This window comes from Ailuropoda melanoleuca, chromosome 14, assembly GCF_002007445.2.
Source record: "Ailuropoda melanoleuca isolate Jingjing chromosome 14, ASM200744v2, whole genome shotgun sequence".
In the NCBI taxonomy this organism is placed as follows: Eukaryota; Metazoa; Chordata; class Mammalia; order Carnivora; family Ursidae; genus Ailuropoda; species Ailuropoda melanoleuca.
Genome location: NC_048231.1, coordinates 67,654,801 through 67,681,306, shown reverse-complemented (window position 1 = coordinate 67,681,306; position 26,506 = coordinate 67,654,801). Strand labels below are relative to the sequence as shown.

At 32.7% G+C, this 26,506-nt stretch overlaps 1 protein-coding gene across 1 annotated transcript in view; it reads left to right on the top strand.

Annotated features, from left to right (window-relative positions):
* Positions 1 to 26,506, top strand: part of CCDC178 (coiled-coil domain containing 178) — a 343,537-nt gene that overhangs the window by 39,340 nt on the left and 277,691 nt on the right. Inside the window, 3 exon segments of the mRNA XM_034642198.1 lie at positions 4,393 to 4,546; positions 22,105 to 22,200; positions 22,399 to 22,535. Of these exon segments, the coding sequence (XP_034498089.1) occupies positions 4,393 to 4,546; positions 22,105 to 22,200; positions 22,399 to 22,535 (387 nt within the window).

Here is a 26,506-nt window from a genome sequence, read left to right as displayed (position 1 = left end):
GCTCAATCCCGGGGCCCTGGGTTCATGACCTGAGCTGAAGGCAGAAGCTTAACCAACTGAGCCACCTAGGCGTCCCCTAAAGGATATTTTTTATTTTCATAGATTTCTTGATTTTTAATTGACCTTTAATATGTTAAATATATCATTCTATAATCTAATTTTCATTTTTGCTGTTAAGAAATATATTGGCCTTTCGGGGCGCCTGGGTGGCACAGCGGTTGGGCGTCTGCCTTCGGCTCAGGGCGTGATCCCGGCGTTATGGGATCGAGCCCCTCATCAGGCTCCTCCGCTAATAGTGAGCCTGCTTCTTCCTCTCCCACTCCCCCTGCTTGTGTTCCCTCTCTCACTGGCTGTCTCTATCTCTGTCGAATAAATAAATAAAATCTTAAAAAAAAAAAGAAATATATTGGCCTTTTGACGGATGCTATGCAACTATTCTGTGCTTTTAAGATCATCTCTTGATTTTGAAAGTTTGTTAATTTTATAGATACTTCTGGTGTGGATCAATTTTTATTTATTCTGTTGAGATTCGTTATTCTTCTGGTATTACTGAATCTGTGCATTATAATTATCATTATCCCTGGGCATTTTCAATCATACTCTTTTCAAACAATGCCTTGGTCCCATTTTCTATTTCTTCTATGACTCCAACACATATTAGTTTTTCTTACTGTATCTTCCATGACTCTTGATCATTTTATCATATACATTTTCAAACCTTCTGAAGACTTTCTTCTGGTGTATAATTCTGTTGTATTCTGCATCTACTGTAAAAGCCATAGGTATCACCTCACAAACCTCCAGCTATGAAAACTGCAAATTACCAAAGAGCTCTGTGGTTGCTTAGCAGCTTCTGAAATGACTTTCAGTGATATCTGTCTTTTGATAAACTCTCCTAAAGTCACCTCCCCTTGCATGTGGGCTAGATCCAGAGAGTTCCTTCTAATAGAGTAAAGTAAAAGTAATGAAATGTCATCTTTATGATTAGATTGTAAGAACTGTGACTTTTGTCTTGCTAGTACTTTCTTGTTCTATTGCTTATTTGCTCCAATGAATTTAGCTGCCATGTTTTGAGATGCTCTATAGAGAAGCCCACATGGCAAGGACACAATCTAGACCAACAACCCTTGAAAATCAACCTGCTAACAACCAGGAGTGTGATAACAAGGAGTGTTTTACTTATTTTCGTTTACTTGATCTATCATTTCTATCATTTTCTGACAGAAATATTTAAAAATCTTATGCTAGTTAACTTATTTTTATAATGCTGTCAGCATTTTCTTTATATATTTCTAGGCTATATTAAGGGCATATGATTTTATAGCTTTTCTATTCTCATTGTGTATTTTCATATATATATGTGTGCATATATATATGTGTGTGTGTGTGTATATATATGCATTATTTTTTTAAAAGATTTTTCTTTATTATTTACTTGAGAGAGAGCAAGTGAGAGAGAGAGAGCACAGAGGGAGAGGGAGGCCAGAGGCAGAGGAGAAGCCGACTCATTGCTGAGCAGAGAGCCCAATGCGGGGCTCAATCCCAGGACCCTGGGATCATGACCTGAACTGAAGGCAGATGCTTAACCGACTGAGCCTCCCAGGCACCCCATACATATGCATTATTTAATCCCCTTAATATATCATCTTTTAAAGTATATTTTTTCTTGATCTTGATATTCTAAAAGATTCATCCTGATTAGAACTTCACTGGCAGATCTCATTTTATTTATTTAGTTAGAAGTGTTTCTGTTTGGCTTTATTTTAGATTGATTCTTCCAGGTCACATATAAGTGATTTCTGTGCTTTTTTGTAAAATCTGATCATTATCTTCTTAATACAGTCAGTATACTCCTTTATTTGTTTGTTCGTTTATTTTTGTGGGGTTTGGCTAGCTTTCTGCTGATGTAGGAAAGTCTTAGCTGAGACAACTGGGGAGATTTGGCAATACCCTCTCCAGTTGGTTAGCGACGTTTGCATGGTAATAGGAGAGGAGTGAGCAAGCAAGCACAGTCACACATGAACTGCTGGCATCCCATTTGCTAAAATCCAAATGGCAATGGCAAATCAAATGGCTAAACTCCAAGTTAGAGTTGGAGAATCCTACAGAGTTATAGGGCAAAGGAAGTAGATATAGGACTGGGTGAGGAATTTTCCACACTCTTTTTCACTTTGTATATCTTGAAGCTATCAATCATGTTTCTATTTCTATTTTAATCATTTATCTGTCTCCATATATATACATTTGTACATGTATCAGCATTTCATTCTTCTATCTGGCACAAGACAGATCCCATATTAATTACAAATACAATGTTTTCCATTTTGTAACATTTTCTAAAATTTTTCCTTCTCAATTTTGAATATAAAAATTAGCTAGTGGTTTTTGTAACTAATATATAAACATGAGGGTACATTTGCATTAATTCCTACACTTACATTTTTTATTATGTCATATAAATCCTTCTTTGATGATTTTCTTTTCATCTAAGTGTAATTTCTTAAAGGTCTCCTGTAAGTATTAGAGGAGTCGTAAGTTATTTATTAAATAAAATTTTGGAGATGTGTTTATTGTTCTTTACTATTTTTTAATTGTTTAGAATTAATACACAGAAACGTGATTATATGTGCTATCAAGTGTATACACTGATGCTTTTTAAAATACGTATACACTTATGTAAGCATGCCCCTGATTAAGATTTAGAAGTTTTCAGCTTACTTAGAAGTTTCTCTTGTTCTCTTTCCCAGTCTATACCAATGGCCCCTTCCACCCCAAAGAGGTCATCTTCATTCTGACTTCCTTTTTTTTTTTTTAAAGATTTTATTTATTTATTTGACAGAGATAGAGACAGCCAGTGAGAGAGGGAACACAAGCAGGGGGAGTGGGAGAGAAGAAGCAGGCTCATAGCGGGGGAGCCTGATGTGGGGCTCGATCCCATAACGCCGGGATCACGCCCTGAGCCAAAGGCAGACGCTAAACCCCTGTGCCACCCAGGTGCCCCTTCATTCTGACTTCTATCACCAGACTTAGTTTTGCCTGTTCGTGAAATCCATATGAATGGAAGCATACATACAGCATATGGTCTTTAGTATCTCGATTGCTCTACATTGTAACTCTTAACAGATAGATGATTCTTCCCATTTTATTCTTCTAAATTTATTCTGATTTAGCATATATGAGAGTGATAACATCAAAACTACTAGTGTCTGGGGGCACTGGTAGCTAACTTTTATCCTGAAAAATCCATTAAAGGCTGAGGAATTGGTGGCATCAACTTTAGGAAATTGGGATGAGACAATTAAAATAATACTTAGTTCCTGAATTCAGTGTCACTGGGCAGTTGTCCACTTCTTAGTCAGAATCTATATATAGTTCATTATCTGGACTGGGGAGAAATAGATACCATTGGAAAAAGAAAAGTTAATTTCAAAAGAAAGAAATAATACCAAACATATATTTTGAATGCTGAGCTTCCCCACCTCTCATTATCTACTTGGCTTCTGGAATTCTGAGAGGGAGATCTATACTCTCTAGACGTGGAAGGGTAAAGAAGAATCTTTTTGCTTATTTGTTTATTGTTTTAACTTTCGTTTCCATAGTGAGGTTATATCTTTCAGTTTCGTTTGACTCTATTCCTAAAATCAGGGTTCGTGCGTGAGAACCTGGGCTACTTCCAGGTGGAGTTATCTATATTTCTTGCTGACACATTATGGAAATGGTAATTTTCTCACCATAGTTTTTATGTGTGTTAAACTGTAACACCAGTGTCTAAAGGGGCTTTTATATTTGGAAGGTGATTTCTACCTACCAGAGAAGGTATAGGATTATGTGGATCACAGTTTAGCTCTGGCTTTCTTTGTGGAAGATCACAGAAGAACAAAATATTCCTTGGCAATTTATATTTTAGTTAACCTGTTGTTTTTCTAAGCTGCAGTTTCCTCCATTTTACCTCTAAGACCGAGAAAGACAGAACAGTAAACTAGGGCTTTAATAATGTGCGGTCTTTTCACTTCTACATCCTGTCTTCTTTTTTTTTCTCTCCTTTTTGTCTTGCCTTTCCATCCCTGTACTGCTCACCCTCTGAATCAAAGGTGCTTTAACTCCGTCACCTAAAATCAAATCAAAAGGTGATTTATTTTAAATAATTTGGAAATCACTTTTCTCTCAGTTTTTTTCTGTTGGAAACATAAATACATGTGGTGAATTTTTTCTCACCATTTACTTTCTTGATCTTAAATTGTACTTTTAAGGAGTTGCTTTGGGATGGGAGAAATGTTAGGAATAGGTAAATTCCATTGATTTATATTGTTAAGTCAGAAACTAATTTACATATAATTTTAAACATGATTTTCCTTTCATTGTGAATAAAACCAACTGTGTTTTTCCTCTTAGGAGAGAGAGAGAGGAACTTAACAATCTATATAGTCACTACTCTGCAGCAGTAGAAAATGTTAGTGTTAGTATTGTGGAGAATGAAGAAGCAGTGAGTGAAGCATTGAAGGAAAAAAAGACATCAAGAAAGGAATTATCTGCTTTATCAAAAATGGTGGGTTTTCCTATTTAAAAATAAAAAAAAATACTGATTTTAGTTTTAAGCCATAGCTGTTAAAACTTACTGTCAGTAATGAAATAGCAGTTAGCCATTTTTCTGTCTATATTGGTTTTCTCTTAATGCATAACAGATTACCAGAATCTTAGCAGCTTGAACAACCCCCATTTATTATCTCAAAATTTCTTTGGGTCATGTCCTAGTTGGTTCCTGTGATCTGGGTCTTCTAAGACTGAAATCAAGCTATCTGCTGCCCTGCATTTCTTTCTGGAGATTCTAGGATTAATCTGCTCTCAGGCTCATTTCAGTTTTGGCAGGACTCAGTTTCTGTGCTTTTAGAACCAAAGTCATTGTTTCACTCGCTGTCAGCCTGGGATCATTCTCAGCTTTCAGAGGCTGCTTGCATCCCAGGCTGGTAATTCCCTTATATCTTTAAATCAGGAATGGGGGGTTGAGTCCTCTCTGGCATAGTATCACTCTCCCTTTTGACTCATCTTCCTGCCTTCCTCTTCTGCCACATCTCATTTACTATAGTAAAAGAAATAATAGTAAAAAGAATTGATAAAATGGTAAAAAGAAATAATACTATAGTACAAAGCAATAATATACACATTCTGAACCATTTGGCTTTCCCACTTAGATTTAAAACTACATGTTTTTTTATTGCCACTTTCTATTATAATATTTCTATTATAATATTATAGTATATTTCTATCTATATACTCTAATTGTCTCATTAAATTTTTAAAATTAATCCATAATCAAGAGTGAGACTAAGCATGTTTTGATGGCTTTTTGGAGGTCATTTATATTTCCTTTTTTTGTGCTTCTCACGATTTTTCCCCATCTGTTGAGTGATTATATTTTGACTGATTTGTTAGAATTTGTTGAATATTATCAATACTAAATATTTTAAAGTTACATATGTTAAAATATGTTTATCCGTTCTTCTTTCATTTCTTTATGGTAACTTCTGATGAAGAGAAACTTCAGTTTTAATGTAGTAAAAGTTATAAATACTTTCCTTTGACCTTTGGGCTTTTCTGAGTTTAAGAATAATTTTTTCTACCTTGAGGTCAAATAATATTCTCTGGTGTTTTATTCTAAATGTTTTGAAATTTGGCTTCTCATATTTACATGATGCTTTCTATAATGAGTTTTGATTATCTATTATGGCGAATCCCTCAGTCTTACATTTCTTTATGAGTTTTAGGTTGTTCTTGATCTTTGACCTTCCATATAAATTTCAGTGTTATCTTACTCATTTCCTTCAGGAGTTTTATTGGAATTATGATTGGAATCATATTCATTTATGGATTGTGTGATGGAAAAATGAGATCTTTATGATGGGGATACCTAAACATAAACATGATCTATCTGTCCATTTATTTGGGTAGTTTTTCTAAATTGAACCTCAGCCAGTTTCCTTGGAACTTTATAGAAGGCAAACTCTCTGGAAAATCAACCTGAGATTAGTCTTAGACAAATTAACCCTTATATCTCCACTGAATTTTAAAGTTATTTTTAAAAATAAATTCTTAATGTAATTCTGATTTATTCATAAATGTAGTCTATATGGTAGGTATTGTGAAGGCTTAATTTTTGTCCTATTACATGGGTAATTTGCATTAATATTTTATTTAGGAAAAATCTTTTTTCTGGTAGTGGGATGCAATCCTAAACAAGTTCATTTTGTAAACTGTGTTAATTCTGTTATTTAAATCTTTTATATTTCTGATTTATTTTCTGACCGACGTATAAATTACTGACAGCTGGATTAAAGCATTTCAATGTGATAGTGGATTTCTTTCTTATTTTTTCCATTTTTCTGTTATTTTCTGCTTTATATAGTTTGTAGCTATGTTTTAGATGAAACTAAATTTTGAATGTTTAGAATTACGTTTTTGCTTATGATATATTTTATTTTCACATTTTAAGCTATAAATTATTAGAATTTTGGAATGCATATTTCACTGATTATGAAGCTTAATCAACATCTTTAACTCCTTGAACAGTTTAAGGACCTTATGATTTTTCTTATTGTGTAGCTAATCTTCCATCATGTTATGCTTTATTTAATAATTGCCATATTAAGATAATTTTTATTAGTTTACACAATAAATGTTTGATTATATTTTTTCCCAGTGTAACATTTTGCACACAACTCTTTGTTTATCAGACACTCCTATTGCATTATTTTTTTCTTGTTACTAAAGTGTATCTTTTACAAGCTTTCTTAGTGAGCTAGATTTGGTATTTTCAAAATTTTGTTTCCCTGAAAATGTCTATATTTTGTTCTCTTTTATGCATTGTAGGGAATACGCACCTGACTTAATATGGGCATGACTTACACCGCTGCATAGGCAATGTAAAAGAATCCAGAAATAGGCAAGGTTTAAAACACTAAACTAAAACACAGTGGGCCAAAGTGCCAGAAGGGATGACATAGAAATAGCGAACTGGGAGAAATTGATCTTAAGTCGATAGTAATAGAAGTATCTTTTCCCTCTAACTCTGTTCTCTAGCTACCTGGAAAAACCCCAAGAGGCCAGAATGTGCCAAGTTCTTTCTTTATTCTATCTTTTCATAAATACAGTACCCTCTAATTATAAAGTCAGTATTCAACTCACTCATCCTCCCATTGTCTGGCTGAATCCTCTCATTTCCTTTATTTATTTTTTATTTTTTTAAGAGAGAGCACATGCACGCTTGTGAGCAGTGAGGGGAGGAGCAGAGGGAGAGGAAGAAAGAATCTTACACAGGCTCCACACCTTTCTGGAGCCCAGCGAGGGGCTTAGTGTCAGGACCCTGAGATCATGACCTGAGACGAAATCAGGAGTCAGATGCTTAGCCAACCGAGCCACCCAGGCACCTCATAAATCCTCTCATTTTAAACTTCAGCTTAGAAGGGCTAAAATCGTTGGTAAAACAGTCTCTTCACTTTTTTCTGTCTGCTTTGGTCTCTAATTGCACTCTATGTTTACCTCCATACTAATACTTACAACACTTAAAGTCAGTGATTACTTGTCTACTTCTTTTTAGACTATACGGTTTTCAATGATAAGAGGTACACTGTGATTTTTGTTTCCTCTGTGGAACATGCACAGTATCTGTCCTATATTAGGTACTCAATGAAATGCCGTATTAGGCACTCAAGAAAAGGCATTTCAGGCTTTTTGAATGAGTGAGTTAACCAGTGAATAAATGAAAGAAAAGGAAGGAAGGAAAGGAGGGAAGGAAGGGAAGATAAGAAGAAGGAAGAAGGAAAGGAAAGAAAGAAGGAAAAATAAATGGAGAAAAAGAAACGTATCACCTTGTGAGCTTGGAAAGAATTTTGTGAGGTGTGGAGTGTATAGTGCATACATTCAGATAATCTGTGAAGATTTAAAATAATGCATGTAGTTTTCTAATGCCTGTAGCTTTCTTACATAAAATTTCTTTCCAGGGACTACTATAAGCATCAGGGGAATATAGCACAACCAATAAAAATTTTAAAAATATTATACAGTGTTATCAAATAATTATGTTCTCAATTTCCTGATCAGCTGAAATTTGTCATCTTAAGGAATATCATTGTTAATAAAATAACTTCAAAAATGGAAAATTCATTCACTAAGCCTACAATCAGTTTTTTATTTCTTTGATCATCTCTAAAATGGCACATGTGGCCCTTCATAACAAAATGTTATTTTCTATGAGATGTTATGAACATATTTTATAAGGTTAGTAATCTTTTTCAATTATAGAAATCATTTGGGGACTATCATACTTCCTGGGGAAAATCAGAACATGATGAAGTTTAGATATATTAATTTTTTTCCTGCATTTTGCTCATTATAAAAACCTTTAAGCTAGGTTTTCAAAGAGCGCATGTTAAGCACTCAATTAAAAGCAATGATGTGCATCACTTCCATGCATTATTTTTTGGTATGCAGTTGAAACTTCTAGCTCAAAAGAAAAGTAAAAGATTTGTGCTGCCTAATTGCACATACAACCTAACTGATTTTTTAAAATTTCAAGGCATATCATGCTTCCAATTTAGTCTGTACTTCATTAATGTGCACTTTTTCTAATTTGTGTTGGAATTGTATCTATGAAAACACATTTTTCTTTCTCATTTCTATAAACAGTAGCTTTTGTAGGCCAGAAAACATCCTGAAATTGATTAAGTACTTTAAAAATATTGTCAAATCAAATTCTTCTTAAATACAAAAGTACAGATTTTCTATAAATTCTTTTCTCATGTTTTCTTTGAAGTCTACTACTGCCATAGTTCAGAATTTTTTTAGAACATCATCATCTGCAGCTCTTAGTTTCTTGTGATAGTAAAAAAACAGCCATCTGTATTTCATTTTATCCAGTCATTTCATTAGGTAATAAAAAATGACTTTTAAAGATGTAGAAACCCTTTGTGATTTTCATATTTTACTGACCAGTGGCAGGTACACAAAACTTTAAAAAAAAAATCAGATTGCAGGTGAAGGTTGTAAATAAGTGAATGGCTTTTGCATATATGTTTATGTTTTCATTTTTGAATATTGATTTTGTTAGTAGAAATTTATTATTTATTACTACCTTATTGGTCTACATACTATATAGTAGTGTAAATCCTGCTACCACAAAACATCCAGCAAATTCTACTTTTTGATTCATATTTTACCTTAAAGTCTTCTGAATTAAGCAATTTATTTCTTTAAAAAGGTAATCAAATAATTATTACTAATCATATGCATAATTATTACTATCACCAAATAAGAAACTAGTCTTAAGAGGCAGAGTAAATTCTTCATGGACACAAAGCTATTAAGTGGTAGAACCAAACTACAAAGCAATTTTTTTATATTCTTTCATTATAAAATACTCAATATTATTATATATGGATAAAATGTGATAATATACATAAAAGTACATATTGCTAATTTTTTCATCATAAGATTTCAAACTCAGTGTGGCATATTTCTAAAATATTTTTAAAATCAATGAAATTGACTTTATTTCATTTCTTATTTTAAAGAAGTGCTTAATGTTATCTAAATGTTGATTTCAAATATATGCTCATTTTCGTGTTTAATATTTAAAAAATATACTCAGGTTATAAAAAACTGTTTACCAGGAATAGATGTCACTTTGTGAGCATCTGTGAAGATTCTGAAGAGTTTCTCATTTGACCTATTGAAGTGATGTATTATATTAATATTAAATCTTTTTTAAATTCTTGAGATGATTCTGCTTGGTTATGGTTTATTGTTCCTTTAATTTACTGCTGAGTTTGATTTGCAAGTATTTTATTTAAGATTTTGCATCCATATTCATAAGTTAGTCTGTATTCCAGTGTTCTTAATTTGTGCTGTATTTGATAGATTTTCTTATCAGGATTATACTAGCTTTAAAAAATGAATTGTGAAGCTTTTCTTCCTTTCTTATTACCTGAGGAATTAATATGGATTTAAATAACTTTTTCTTGAAAGTTTGATAAAACCCTTTGGTGAAAATATAACTCTGGTGCTTTTATATTTTTTGATTGTTAGAATTATTGTTTATTTGTCTTGGACAGTTTTTTTATTTCATCACATGATTGGTCTTACCAGGTTATATATTTCTTCTTAAGGTTAATTTACAATTTTTTAATGGCCCTAGAAATAATCCAAGTGGATTAAGATTTTGAAATGATTTTGATATAATATAGAATGCTGTCTTAGACTTTTATCTCTTATTTCTAATTAATTATATGTATTTTTCACTTTTTAATTAGATTTTCAAATTTTTATAAATGGAATAAATAATAAGAGGTGGCCCCTAGATTTCATAACACTACAATTTCCAACTTCTAAAATATTAACGTATGCTTTTACAGTTAACGATTTATTTTCTTCTTATTCCTCTAGGCTTATTCTATTCCTTTTTACCTTTCACTTCTCTGTTTCAAATGCGCAATGTTTTTGTTTTTGTTTTTAAATCTTTCCTTAAGAACTATAGTTGCATTTCTTGTTACACTTTGAAGCAAAAGTTATTTAAAGGATTTTCTGTATTCACTCTCTCAGATTTCTCTCCTGCATTCCCACTAAATAATTTCCAGTCAGTTTTCACCACCACACTACACTGAAATTACTAAGGGATCCTATTTTCTTCCTTACAACCCCTAGAAAATCTGGTAAGATTCATTATACAAACTGTTAGCTAACATTTCTTTAAGGCACTTTTTGAATAGCACAAATATTTAATGTGCATGACTCAGAGTTTAGAATATACTCATGTGAGTAAAGGAAATATTGATCTATGACTTCACTAGCCAGCTGTGGTCACCGCTAACATTTTGCTGTGCATAAGCAGGCTCTGTGCTATATTTAAAAACTGTATTATCATATGCATACAGTAATTGATGACATTTTTCTACTTATATAAAATCTTATTCAAAATTATCTTATATTTTACAATGTAATTTTAATAATTGAGAGTTTCTTAGAACTTTATTATTGAACATTTATGATGTTTTCAGTTTTTAAGTATTTTAATCAAAGCTATGGTATTTCTGAAATTTAAATATTAACATAACTGTTCATTTTAACAAAATAATATTGTGATGGAAAAATAGTAAAAGTTGAATTATGGTGTAGTATTAGAGGTTCAAGCAAGAATCCTATCCCATGTATTTCTGGTAGGGATGATTTGCCTGCATTTTTACATTCTCCAAAATTAACTCACTTTTTTAACAACACTGTTTCCATTAATTTAATTTATTGGCTTTCATATCATTAATCTTGCAGAGTTATTGTCCACAGGAACTTGTATGGCAACTGTTCACATTTTAAGATCTGAATTTATACTATTCTTACCTTTTACCTAATGTTAAAACTTTAAATGCTGTTGATGTTACACATTGTTTCTTTAAATCTAAAATAATTTTAAATATCACCTTAAACATAATCATACCACCCCTCAGAGCAGTACGCATTGTATAAATATTTGTGCTTGTTCAGGGAGGAAGGAGAAGAAAGCACAAAGAGTTTAATATCAGAATGTTTATAGCTAGAAGGATTAACCATTGTCCCGTATGTATGTATGCATTTTGTTTTACTTAGTCGTGTATATGTTGCATATAAGGGACAAATGAGTCCTAATTTACAACATCTCATGTTTTTAGATGTTAAAAAGGTTTCCAGTCTATGAAAAAGTAGTAAACATTGTGTTCGCTGTGTTTAAATTTACAGAAAGGATTGTTCTGCAAACAACTAGAGGAAGTCAAATTGTTAAAATTCCCTTGTTAAAATTCCCTCTAAGGGTTACAGATACTTACACTTTCTCCTGGGTTGACAGAGATGGGAAAAGGGAGGGCTCTAGGCCAGAATGTTCCTTCCTTCAATGCTGCTGTGTATATAGTGGGCAAACCTTACTTGAAAAATCTAGTCTTCTAGATATTTAAACGTTGAGTATTTGTTAAAGGCATAGAGTTAAAGTAACACTTTAAGTATTCTGTTAATTCATAAGAATGGTTGTATTTTGGGAATGGAATTGTTAAGGTTGATGTCCTGGAGAGATGCTGACTGTTCACTGGGTGGCAGGGTGTGGGTTGGGCAGGGAAGGGAGTGAGGAGAGAAGCATTCTGTACCCATGAGCCTTTAGCCAAGTTCAGATGGTCTAACCATTGTTCTGTAAGTGCACTATAGTTAACACTGCTGTGTATTAAAGGATAAACAAGTCCTAATGTCCAAAATATATAAAAAGTAGGAATGGTAAAATAGTACTGTTATAATAAATGTCCTTTTGTTAGTTTTTAGGAAGGACTATTCTGGGGGGGGGTGTCTGTTAATCTACCTCTTGGAATGAGATGTATTCCTGTACTTAGTCATTGAAATGGTGGAGGGAGCAGAGGAAGGGTGGAGGGAAGGGCTTTTTACTAGTATCTCCATATCCTGAAGACGGTTTTAAATTATAACCATAGGTCTGTATGTGTGTTTTTGTAAAGTACCTGTGTTTATTGTGGAAAAGGTTCATTATTTGTAACATCTAAGTTTTTCAGATATCCTGAGGTAGAACGTATGATGAAATGTACAGCCAGTGAATTAACCAATTTATAAGTTTCTTTTTGTTATAATTGATAGAAAAGAAGCATCTTGAACATGGAATTGTTAAACTGTCTCTGAGAAATAAATGTAAGGACTAATTAGGTTGGCAGCAGAGGGGCAGAAGGAAGTATAGAGGGAGAGATGTATGTGGGTGTGTTCATATTTACATTTAAATGATAACTCTTAATGTACATACATCACTTTTGGCTACACTATAGGAAGATACTGAGTGATTCAATAACAACATAATCCCTTGCTAATAGTATAGACTGGATAATGAAGTCTTTCAGAAACATTATACTTTGTGTACTCTGTTACTTTGTCTCATTTTTAATTGAACATGAAGAGAATGCATTTTAATTGTAATTTTGCCAATATTGTTATCTAGAGGACTGTTGCCATTTTTGTCTTTTATGACATTTTTGTCACCAAGTAAGGCAGGATTTCATTTTTTTTTCTTTCAAATTGAGTTCGAGTAGTATTTCTTGATTATCAAAATACTCATAGTTTTGGGACTTTAAAATGATAAAAATTCGTGTTGTGTAAAAAATCACGATACATAACTGTATGATCTTAATTACATTAAAATGCTTAGTTATATAGATACACACATGGGACCTAGCAGTCAAACTGTAAACTGTTTGTGATTACAGATGACTTTGTTCTTTGCTTCTTGTGTTTCGCAGTTTCCTTTTATGCATGTTAACTTTAAAAAAATAAATTTTTAAAAAACTTAAAAAAAACCCAAACTACATAACAGTTCTTGGTGTGTGCATTATAAGTATAGAAGGTTTTTCCCTCCTCAGTATCATTTGTGATTTAATTTACTAATTTTTCAAAATAAAAATTCCTGACTTTGTCTTTAAGGCAAACATTATCTGTGTTGTAAAAGAGGTAGATTTTGGAAATTTTACAATTGATTTGAGTGAAATGGAGAGCTAAGAAAAGTTATTCCCGTAATAAATAATTTTGTATGCATTTGGTGCCTTATGATTAACTTTTAGATGAAACTACCCACTGGATTTCTTGTACTTCACAGCTTGTAGAGAGAGTAACTCTGTATTAAGTACTGTAAATATTGGTTACTTTCTTTAGTATTCTTTATTTATTTATTTATTTATTTATTTATTTATTTNTTCTTTAGTATTCTTTAAATGATAAAAATGCTATAAGGTTATAAATTCAATCATTTTCTAGTTGTAGAGGTGGTTTAATGTATATTAGGGGGGAAAACCTATATTCTATGTCACTGCTAAAATTTCAGTTAATGTATTTGGGTATAATTTACAAATATTAATCAATTTTAATTGAAATACTTTTTTAATTGAAGTGATTCACATGTTCTTTAATCTAGAAGGACACATAAGGATATTGCTCCTCAACTATTTCAGTGTAACCAAAAATAGAGATGTGATTATCTAAAAAATATTTTGGACATGTCCCCACTGTCTAATGGAATACACACAGAAACACAGATACATGCACACATATATGGATACATATACATAAACATATATATGCATGCATATAAGATACATGAATATATAGATATTCATACATGCATACATACGTATATCTACATATGTACATATATACGAATGAATGAATGAATGACTGTATCCCTGGTATACATGGGAGATCCACAATGTTGTGAATTTTATATCAGCAAAAAAACGAAAGAGGCCAAGAGAGTATAAAATAGAAGAAAGCTGTTGGATCTCATGATTCTGGCAGGAAGCAGATTGATAAAATTGTCCACCTGCAAACATGTGCTATCTTTCATGAAAAAGGAAGGAAGACTCAGATGATGAAACCAAGAGTCCTGAAGGTGGAACCAAGAATTGAGAGGGTGGGTAAAATTCCAGAGGGTGCAACTGAGAACTAGAGAAGATTATTCTTCCTCTTGGCTGAGGATAGAAAAAGTCAGGGAAATGTAGCCCAAGGTGGAGTCAGAGAGACACAGAGCATGAGAAGCACTCAACAAGTGATTTCTAACTTCAAAATGGAGTGGGCCATATTGAAAATGTGAAAGGAAAATGATTTCTACCTACAATCTTAATGAGATTAGCAGCGGCTCATTCCCTAGAGTCTGTGCAGAAGAGCTCAGGCCAGCTTAAACCTTCATTTCAGTTTGTGAGATCCTAAACAGTGTATTCACTTAGCCCACTAGCCTTCTGTCCTACAGAACCATGAGATAACAAATATGTATTATTTTAAGCCAGTAAGATGATACCATTCTATTTGTTCAGTTCTCCTTTTGTGTCTTTTAGAAATGTTTTCAAAGGTTTCCTCATGTAGGGTTTCCATATTTTTGATGTTTATGCCTAATTAGTTATTTCGTTGCATGGTAATTGGGGATTTTCTCTTTCATTAATTCTCATTACTGGTTATATTTAGGTATATGAAATCAATAATGTTAATTCATATTATACTAATTTGCTGATTTTAATATTATTTATGGTACTTTTATCATTGTTTATTTTGGACTTTTCCAAGGGTGCTATTATTTCAAGTATAAATACAGATACTATTATCCCTTCACTATTGTTAATGTCTTTTAATTGTTACCTGATTACATTGGTTAATGCATCCAGTACAATGTTAAATGGTAGTAGAGATCACTGGCATCCTTGCTATGTTCTTTTGATGGGAGTGGTGCTAGTTTTTTCCCTTAAGTAAGAGTCTGACTTCAGGAGTCAATATAGATTTTGTCATGTTAAGAAAATATCTGTTCCAGTTTACTATTGTTTTCATTGGGAACAAGTGTCAAATTTTATGTCTTTTTTGCCTCTAGGGAGATGCTTATGTAATAATTTTATATGTATGAATATAGTGAATTATATTGATGGGTTTCCTAATGTCGAACCTTGCATTATTGTAATAAATCTTATTTGGTCATAGTATCTCTCACCCTTTCTTAGACACATTCCAATATTCTTTTTTGCCCTCACCATTCAACCAGAGTATCTCTGATTTAGGTCAACGGTGATTTCCATATTGCTAAATCTAATCATTGTTTCTTTGTCCTTATTTTAATTAACTTATATGTAGCACTTAACCAAGTTGATTATACTCTTATCTCTGGAAACTTTTTCTCTTGGTTTCTAACACACACTAATCTTGTTTCTTTTAATTCTTCTGGAAACTTGCTCTCAGTTTCCTTTGCTGGTTTCTCTATATTTCCCCAAACTCCACAAACATTTGAGAATTCCCAGGGCATAGTCTTTTAGAATAAGCCTTATGTATATGTAACTGACAACTCAGTCTCCACTTAGTTGTCTAGTTGGTATCCCAAGCTTACCTTTTCCAAAATTGAACTTTAAATATACAAGCTCTCTATAAACCTGCAGTTTTCCCTGTTCCAGTTTATGACATTCAGTCCTTCTAGTTTTTCAGACCAAGGCAGTTGAAATGTGCATTGGAACATATATTAATTTATTTTGGGAATTGCTAGGCCAAAAAAATTCCATCTGTTCAGTCTTAGTAGATAATGCCAAAAAAATTTTTCCAAGATAGTTATACATTTTTCCTACTCAGACCATCATGTATGAGAGCTCCAGCCTCAGATCAACACCATTGTCTAATACTGTCTTTTACTTATTTTTAATTATAGTTCTTTTGTAGGATTTAGCCCACTGTGGTTTTAAATTTTCATTCCTTTGATGATTAGTAAGGTTGAGAATTTTTAAAGCACTTTATTTAGAATGTCGTTTTAGAGGCTGTCACAGAGAATCAGACTCAAATTTCTCCTCCACATTCCAGTTGTGAGCTGCACATTACACCCTTTTGAGATTCAAGTTTTCTCATTTGAACAACCAGATGTATGTCAATTTAATATGTTAACAATCTGCAAGAGAGGTATTTAGGGGTTGATGTGTTGATTAAAGGAGAATACATATAAAGGGTATCATTCATTTAGAAAAACATTATTTACATGATTTTAATAATTTTAAATATTTATTGATATTTTGTGTTCAAATTTAATCTTTAAATATGCATGTCTAAAACATTGCCAATTATGAATCCCTTATATCACTAATTATTTAAAATGTGTATGTTCTCTTTTCACTGATAGTGTATGCAGAATGTTTTCCCACCTTGATGTTTTCATTATTTTTATTTACAATTATCCTCAGTAATTTCTTCTCTATTAATAACTCACCCAATTTATAAAACGGTAAGATTGTGTAGACTAGGTGATGTCTTTAACTTAATTTTCTCCTAAATGTTATTAAGTAACATGTTCACTTAGGCAAATGGTGAAAATAAAAAGATAAAAAGATTTAGCTATTAATTTTAACACCTATTTTCTCCTCATTTCTGATCTCTCATGACATAGCCTGTGTTGCCAACACAGTATGTCATCTTGCACATATTTTTCTATGTTCCTGTAAGTATGTAATTATATATATTTGTACAATTTACTATTTTATTTTTAATTTAAAAAGGATTTTTCCAATATACACACTTAGTAAACTTGCTCTTTTACTTAAAAATACATTGTGATAGTCCTCAAGGTTATTAGATATAAGCCTAATGTACTTTTTTAAAAAAGATTTTATTTATTTATTTTATTGGAGGGGAGGGGCAGAGGGAGTAGGAGAGGAAGAGGGGGAGAATCTCAGGCTGACTTCACACTGAGCACGGAGCCCGAGGCAGGGCTTCATCTCACTACCCTGAGATCATGACCTGAGCCAAAACCACGAATCAGGTGCTTAGCAGACTGAGCCTTCCGGGCGCTCTTAATGTACTTTTTTAATGGTGCAAATATTACATAATATGAATTGCCACCTATCAGTCAGAAAACAGTGCAGAAAACAGAAATCCCCCTGTTTTAGGCAGAAAGGGACTTAGAGATTTCAACAAGTTTGCAAAGCTGGCCAAGTGAACTGTAGACTGGACTTCCAGGAGTGTTTTCCTGATTGACCAGTTGAGGAACTATGACATTGGAGGCTGCTTCTGGGCCTGTATTGAGTGTACACCTGCTGCTTGGATGGGGAAGCTGGGATCTGGATGCTGTAGCCACAGCTTTTGAAGCCACAGTGCTGTGATACCCACAGCTAGTGGATGGACACAAAAACACAACTATACAACATGCACACCTCACGACCTTACTTGCCAATAGAGAGAAAACAAAACCAAACTTAAAGAAAGCAACCAAGAACCAGGAAGATGCCTTTTACCTCAATTTTACTTTCCATAATATGCATGACTGTGTCCTATTGGTCGAAACTATTTTGCATCTTGAACACTTTCACAAGAGTAGAAACTGCCTTCTTTCCTGCCTCCCTGCCTCCCTGCTTTCTTTTCCATTCTTTTTCTGTCCTGGGCTCTGATACACAAGAAAGCACATTAGAAGGAGGTTGCAAAGGAGGTTCATTGAACCATTAATTACACTTTATTCACCTCAACTAGAACTTACTCATTTACCTTTCAAATTCAGAATGAAAGCAGTTATTAACTACTGCTAACAGTATTAAAATTAATAACTTCATGTATGCTGTTTTTATGTGCTGGTTCTAATTCTCAAAATTTGGATTGTTGTGTCAGAACTAAGTGTATTTTTCAAGATAGATATTACTGAAATATGTTCTGAAAAGTTTGGTATATGTACATTTGTGCATACGTGTATGAGCAATACAAATGTCTGATTTCTCACTTTTCCCAACACTGTAGGTGTTTTAAAATCATACCAGCTTAATTGTTGGGTAAAGCAGTATTAGATTAATTTTTATTTTCCTGCCTGGAAGTGAAGTAAATTCCTTGTCATTTTCTTTTTATTAGCCATTCAGATTTCCTTTTCTTTTCTTACTTGCAAAGATTATTATTCATGACATACTACATAATTTTAGATATTCCTGTGATGAGCATTTTCAAAGTTATGTATTTATTATCATTTATATTGAGAAAGCAATTAGCACACAATGATTTCGTGTGTGATTCCATGGATTTTATTGCTTAGGGAAGGGCTAAAATAATAGTACTTATTCAAAAATTGCAGGTTGTAAAATTATACTGTAGTACTTACGGTGTGCTCATGAGCATTTCATAACTTCACTTCCTGAGCCTGCCAACAAACACCTATCAGTGGCGTGGTAGGACAGATCATTAATTTTGACCTTAAGGCACTGAATTTTCATGTTTATCTTTTCTTTTTATTGGAAAATGCACAGGAAAATCTACTTCTAAAAGATTAACAATTGTTTGACATAGGAAATATGTATAATTTTAGGCATCAGAGCTACCACATCTGATCTAGAAAGTACATTAGAAACTGGTGTGGGCTCTATTTATGATTTTTGTACTTCTGTAGATTCAGTCCTGGATAAGTGATTAAAAATATGGATGTTTGGGGCACCTGGGTGGCTCATTTGGTTAAGCCTCCGCTTGATTTTTGGCTCAGGTCATGATCTCAGTGTCCTGAGATCCAGCCTTGAGTTATGCTCCACATGGGAGTGAAGCCTGCTTAAGATTCTCTCTCTCCCTCTCCCTCTGCCCCTGTCCCCCTGCTTAGGCATGCATGCTCTCTCTCTTGCTCGCTCTCTGAAAAAAAAAAAATTATGGATGTTTAAGTATAGAAGTAAAGACAGTAGTGAAGAATGTGATAGAATCATTTACGTGTCTTTAGATAGGTATGAAGACCAAATTCAAGTATTTCCTAAAAATCCTTTACTGATGTTTACAAGCAGCAAAGAAAGATTAGTGTGGAAAGAATATGATTTTTATTAGATTTTTGGATTTTATAAACTGGTGAAGAAAACACATTTACTTTATTATGTATTCTAAGATTAGTCACAATGGTCGTAATTATTAAGTAATCCACAATTGTCATGTTGAAGCACAAAAAATAGAAAGCCTGTCAAAATTTTAAAATAGACGGATACTCAAGTGACACAGAATGAAAATGCTGAGACTTTAGAATTATGTTTTTAGCATTACAATTAACTTCAGAGTCCAGATCTGCTGAAGCAGTTAGTAAGACATTTATCAAGCCTGCTACCAGGTGACAGGGAGATTCAGGGGTATAACAAACAAAATGATTCATTAAATGCCTATGTCAAATAACAATTCATCTTTTACTTATAGAGATAACCAAATATGTAAAGAAGTAATTATTATTTCTAGTATAAAAGTTGTTATAATTCACTGCAAAGTGATGAATTCATTCGTACTGTGAATTCTTTGCTAATGTGTGCAGATAAAATATAAACGTATTGACGGCTTCTTGAGAAACAGTGTTAAGTCCTGAAATCCATGTTTTTTATTAAGCACGTATGATGTTAATGCCATAGCTGGATGAAAGAAAATAACTGGTTACATATATTCAAAAAGTTTCCAAGAAAGACAAATCCATCCACTGCTTTACACATGAATAGTCATATTCAAGTCATTGCAAAATGATGCAGGGATTTTAAGAGAAGTATTTCATGAAATTTTAAAAATTATTCATCAAATTAGCTAAAACCACTGAATACTCATATGTGTTCTCAGATTTGTAAATGAATGATCAACAATTATTCTTTAATATGTGCTTTTTAAGAAACTCACTCCCTATTGATTTATAAAAAGAGCTTCAGGTATTCCTCTGTGAAAAATTCAGGCTTCTAGATGACTTTATGATTGAGAACTACATTAAAAATTAGGATATTTTACAATGGTATTTTCTCATTCAAAAACTTAAAATGTCCTAGTAGAACTCTAATAGGTGAAGCATGTTGAAGAAAAAAATCCAGCAAAATTGAAGCCATAGAATATACCTTTTAATTATGTCAAGGTGGAAATGTCCCATTGTCTGAATTATTTGGTTACAACTTTATCAAAGGAATATATTTAAAATATGTTGTACTGTCTAAAAAAGCTTGACTGATAGTTTTCTCATAATTATTTCCCAAACAGTGGTAGTAATGAGTGGGTTAGAAAGCTTGTACATCACTTAGTAACTGACAGTTTCTGAAGAACAATTCTGGAAGATATTTCAAAGGCTTCTTGGAACTAAAAATTATAAAAAAACATTTTTATTTGGGTTAGAAATATAATGTCTAGTTACATGGGAAATTTATTAAGTATACAGGTAAACTGTAATTCATTGAAATGCTCATCTTCAAAATACAACATTAATCCAAATATTTCTTTAATTACTGATCATATGTCTAAGAAAAATATATTTAGTATTTTCTTGGTAAGTTGAATACATTTAATACTACTTGTATTTTATTTTTATATTGTTTATTTCATAAATTGTTTTTATTTTTAAAGTTGCTTCCCTTTGTGACATATGATATTGGATTTTTTAACTTTTTTAAACTTTTTTCCTTTTTTAAATAATTGCTTAAATATGTGATTTGCCTTAAGAAAATTATTAAATGCATAGTAATACAGATGGTATGGTATATAATATGAGTAAAATAATAAAGAGGGTTCTGAAATGGTTTGAGAAACAATGTCCTATTTTCCTTTGTCATTAATTTTTGGATCTGTTGCCTCTTAACAATGTTTTTTTCTAAAATTGTAATTCAGTGGTTTTTAGTATATTGACAAATTAAGCAACTGTAATTGTAGGATAACTGACAGTATATTCTATTAAACCTTTGCATGGCTTATCATTCTTTTCATGTGTGTCTTGATTTAAGCTTTTAAATAAGAATTTGTATTTGCTTTATATAGGTCTTCCCTTTTGTGTTTAATTTATTCCCAAATATTTTATATTTTTTGACCAAAGCTTTTAAGTATTGTCACTATGTTTTTAAACAGATTGTTACTGTTATGGTTAAAAGCTATTAACTTCCTTATGCTTAATATCTAGCCGTTTTACCAAAGTCGTCTATTATAATTTTAAATAAAATCTTCTGTTTTTCAAAGTGTTAAATCATACCATCTAAAGTTGAAGATGCATAATCTATTCATATTCAACATTATAATAATAAGTTTTGGTTTTATTATCCAGTTGCATTTAGCTACACTTTCACAAAACGTAATTAATAATAATAGTGGTAAGAGATAACCTAATCTCATTCTTGATTTCAGTGAGCATGTGTTCAGCATTTTATGATTTATTTTGATATTTTCTGTTTTTCATATTGTATTTGCATAGTTTTTCCTTGTACTAGTTTAAAAAGTATTGAAATTAGCTAGTGAATTTATCACAATACTATTCTCTTGAGTGTTGACCATATTCATGTTATTTTTTCCTTTCATTTTTTAATGTGATGAATTACGATCAAAATTTTCTAATTTTTATCAGTTCTTACAACATAACTAAAATACATTCTACTTTATCTGATTAATTATTTGAGCACTGTTAGACTTGATTTGCTATATTCTATTCAGAATCTTGAGTCAATTTTTATAAATGGCAACAACATATAGTGTTATACTATTTTAATCAACATTTATTAAGTTATGGTAACTACATAATTTGAAATATATTTCTTACTTTACAAAAGAATGGGAAGCTTCATAATTCATTTATTTTTTCTGTATATTTTTTCTTAGCTAAATGATTTGAAAAAAAATTATGATCAACTATCCTGGAAGAGAAAAAGTTATGAAAAGGAGTATCTGGATGTACTTAATAATTATTATGCTGCAGTAAGTTGACCTTTCCCTCTTTCTCTCTAGAGTTCTTTTTTTTTATTTTTTTTATTTTATTTTATTTTTTTTATAGAGTTCTATTCTCTATTTCTAAATACTAACTCATGCAAGTAAAAGTAATTTCATTATTATACATTTTTTTCCTTTCTGAGATACAAGACATGTATAAATGATTCTCTTATTATTTTCTTAAAGAAAAAATCGTGGGATATTGAGCTTTCTAATATTGCAAAAGACTTTTCAGATATTTCAATTGCAAATACTCAATTGATAGAAGAAAACAGAAGACTCGAAATTGATATTGAAACCATAGCAGGTTTAATCAATGACAGGTAATTGTGCAAATATAATTTTTATTTTGGTATAACATATCGAATATGTTAAATATAATACATCTCTTCATTTTGTTCTCCTGGGGTGTGGTGGTGTTTGTATTTATCATTAACTTAAATTTGTTTATTTCTATTAGCATTTCTTTTAGAGTAGGAGGAGGGGAGCAGAGAGAGAGGGAGAGAGAATGTTAAGTAGGCTCCACTCCCAGCACAGAGCCGGACACAGGGCTTAATCTCACAACCATGAGACCATGACCTGAGCTGAAATCAAGAGTCAGATGGAGGCTTAACCAACTGAACTACCCAGGTGCCCCTAGATATTGCTTGATGTTGCTCTTTAAATCACTCTGAATCCCTTTAGTAATATCAAAATGCTGAAAAAATGATCTAATAAAGAGTTTTATGTTCACTTATATCACCTCTTTTTGACATATCCTCTTATACTCAAAGACACTTTAAAATTAAAATATGTTTAATTAAACTTTGCTGTCCTTGTCAACCCTCAATTCTTTCTAGCAACTACTAGTTTTCTCAGGTCAGAAACCTGCAGGTTTTCTTGCTTCCTTTTTCTATTTCAATCCTTATAGTCAACATGTTAAGAAAAAAATCTTCCACACGCTAAATATCTTTTTATCTGTCTCACTACTCCACCAGCACCGTGGTACAAGCTATCATCATGTCTTTCATGAACTTACAGTGACTTCCAAAGAGTGTTTACTGCAGTCATTATGCTCTCTTTCTAATTCATTATCTACACTATGGTAGGTACATTTCTTTTTTCTTCCCCCCCCCTTTTTTTTAAACATAAGTATGATCAGTTCCTCTCCATACCTACATAAATGTTATCAGGAATGAAGGGACAAAATGCCTCCTTACCCTCTCCTGCTAGGTCCCTGAATAGGCAAACATACCTGTCTGTGCAGTCTCATATCACACATGGTTTACCCTTATTATTTGGTTCGGATACAATGGCCTTACTTCATCTCCTATTTGCCATATTTTCCCCAGCCCATTTGACATTTTTATGCTATTTACTTTTCCTATAGTATTTTTCTTGTTCCTTCTTCCCAGCATTTATCCTTAAGACAGTTTAAGAGTCAGTTCTGAGAAGCTTTTCATTGATTGTCCAGTTAAATCCAACTTGTCTCTTATGTGTGTGTATGGCCCACTTACTTTTCTCCATATCTCTTGCCGTATTTGCAGTTTTGTGTGTGTGAATATTTGACTCTTGCTCATTCCCCTCAAAAAATGAGAAGATATATGAAGGCAGACATACACCATGGCCATATTTTCTTCACCAGTGAATCCACATCATCAAGCATAATGCCTGACACATACTATGCTATCCAAAGAAAATTATTGAAGGGAGGGAAGAAGGAAAGAAGGGAGAGGAACAATGATGACATTTGATGATTGTATAGAAAGATTGTTAAAATTTCTTACTGATCATTTTATTTTTGGTAATGATAGAATGAAATATTTGTAAGATTTATCTGTATGTTGAAAATACTTTTTTTATTATGTTCAATTAGCCAACATGTAGTACATCATTAGTTTTGATGTAGTGTTCAATGATTCATTAGTTGCATTTAACACCCAGTGCTCATCACAACACGTACCCTCCTTAATACCCATCATCCAGTTACCCCATCCCCCCACGCCCCTGCCTTCTGTAACTCTCAGTTTGTTTCTCAGAGTCCAGAGTCTATCATGGTTTATCTCCCTCTCCAATTTCTTCCCATTCAGTTTTCCCTACCTTCCCCTATGGTCCTCTGCGATTTAAAAGAGAACAAAATGAACATTGTTTTCCAAAAGACAACTTAAAATTGTACTTGTTAATATTACTACATTTTATTAGGAGAACCAGAGGGGAGAAAAAAAATTGAAGCTAATGAGAAGACTCCTCTGGCAGAAGAGAGTGTGAGGTTAGCATTTATTAGATTATCCCACAGTAACAAGCAACCACCCTATCTTAGTGGTATACAAGTATAAAAGTTTATTTCTCGCTGGCAATTGCAGCTTAGCTGTGTCTCTGCTTTATGTTATTTCTACTTCTTAGATTCAGGGTGAAGGATCAGATCCTTCTGGGACACATTGCTCTGATAAGCACAAATTCATTAGTGAGATCACTTGATAGCTCTTAGAGTTTCGACCAGAAGATGATAAGTGTTTCTTCTGCTCACACTCCATTGAACAAAGCAAGTCATATGGCCAAGCCTGATGTCAACAGGGTGGTAAATCTAATCCTCTTAAAAAGAGAGACAGTGCATAATTGAAAATAGTGATACAATCTGTCACATGTAGTGGGAACGTAGCCCTGGTTATAGGAAAGGATTTCCATCATATGTATTGCACTTGTCCACTTAATACCTTAGATGTCATTTAATTACTTAAATTTTCCTTCAAATTTTTACCTGAAATTAAAAAAATTAATGGATCATTTTAATAGCAGATTATGTAGTTCTCAACAGAGAATAAATGAAAGAATAGTGAAATGAAAGATGAAGGGATATACAGGCAAGAAAGAGTCAGGTCTACCACATTTCTAAGTGATGTTCCAAAGGAAGAGAAGATTAAAAAAAACACACACACAGAGGTAATATTTGAGGAAATAATCATCAGTCATATATGGCAAACATTTCTTACGTTCTTGTTTTTAACTGGTCTTTCACTCTCAGATGATAGGTAAGTAGGTAGGTAGGTAAATAGGTAGGTAGGTAGGTAGGTAGGTAGATAGATAGATAGATAGATAGATAGATAGATAGATAGATAGATACAAATGTAATTATTCATTTCCAAACTTTATTTGCTTTTCTTCCAAATCTTCTAAGTCATTTTATGATTCCCTGTTTGATGTAGATATTTACAGCTTATCTTTTGCTTCTTAAAGCACAGTACAAATAGTTATTTTATTTTAGTTATTATTTTATCTACATCTAACAATTTAAATATGTATAGTCTTTGTAATCTTTTTTCTGATGTTTCTTTTTTTAATAACAATATTTTTATTATATTAGGTTAGTCACCATACAGTACATCATGGTTTTTGATGTAAAGTTCCATGATTCATTAGTTGCTTGTAACACCCAGTGCACCATGCAATACGTGCCCTCCTTAATACCCATCACCAGCCTATCCCATTCCCCCACCTCTGAAGTCCTCAGTTTGTTTCTCAGAGTCCATAGTCTCTGACTCATACTTCATTCCCCCTTCTTGATTACCCCCCCTTCCTTTATCCCTTTCTTCTAACGATCTTCCTACTTCTTATGTTCCATAGATGAGAGAAACCATATGATAATTGTCTTTCTCTGCTTCACTTATTTGACTTAGCATTATCTCCTCCAGTGCTGTCCATGTTGCAGCACATGTTGAGAAATCATTCTTTTTGATAGCTGAGTAATATTCCATTGTATATATGGACCACATCTTCTTAATCCTGTCATCTGTGGAAGGGCATCTCGGTTCCGTCCACGATTTAGCGATTGTGGACAATGCCACTGTGAATATTGGGGTGCATATGGCCCTTCTCTTCACTATGTCTGTATCTTTGGGGTAAATACCCAGTAATGAAATTGCTGGATTGTAGGGTATTTTTAACTTTTTTACTTTTTTAACAATTTTTAACTTTTTAACGTACTTCCACACTGTTTTCCAAAGTGGCTGTACCAACTTGCATTCCCACCAACAATGTAGGAGGGATCCCCTTTCTCCACATCCTCTCCAACTTTTGTTGTTTCCTGCCTTTTCAATTTTTGCCATTCTAACTGGCGTAAGGTGGTATCTCCATATGGTTTTGATTTGAATTTCCCTGATGGCTAATGATTTTGAACATTTTTTCTTGTGTCTGTTAGCCATTTGTATGTCTTCATTGGAAAAGTGTCTGTTCATATCTTCTGCCCATTTTATGATTTGTTTATTTGTTTCTTGTGTATTGAGTTTGAGAAGTTCTTTGTAGATCTTGGATACCAGTC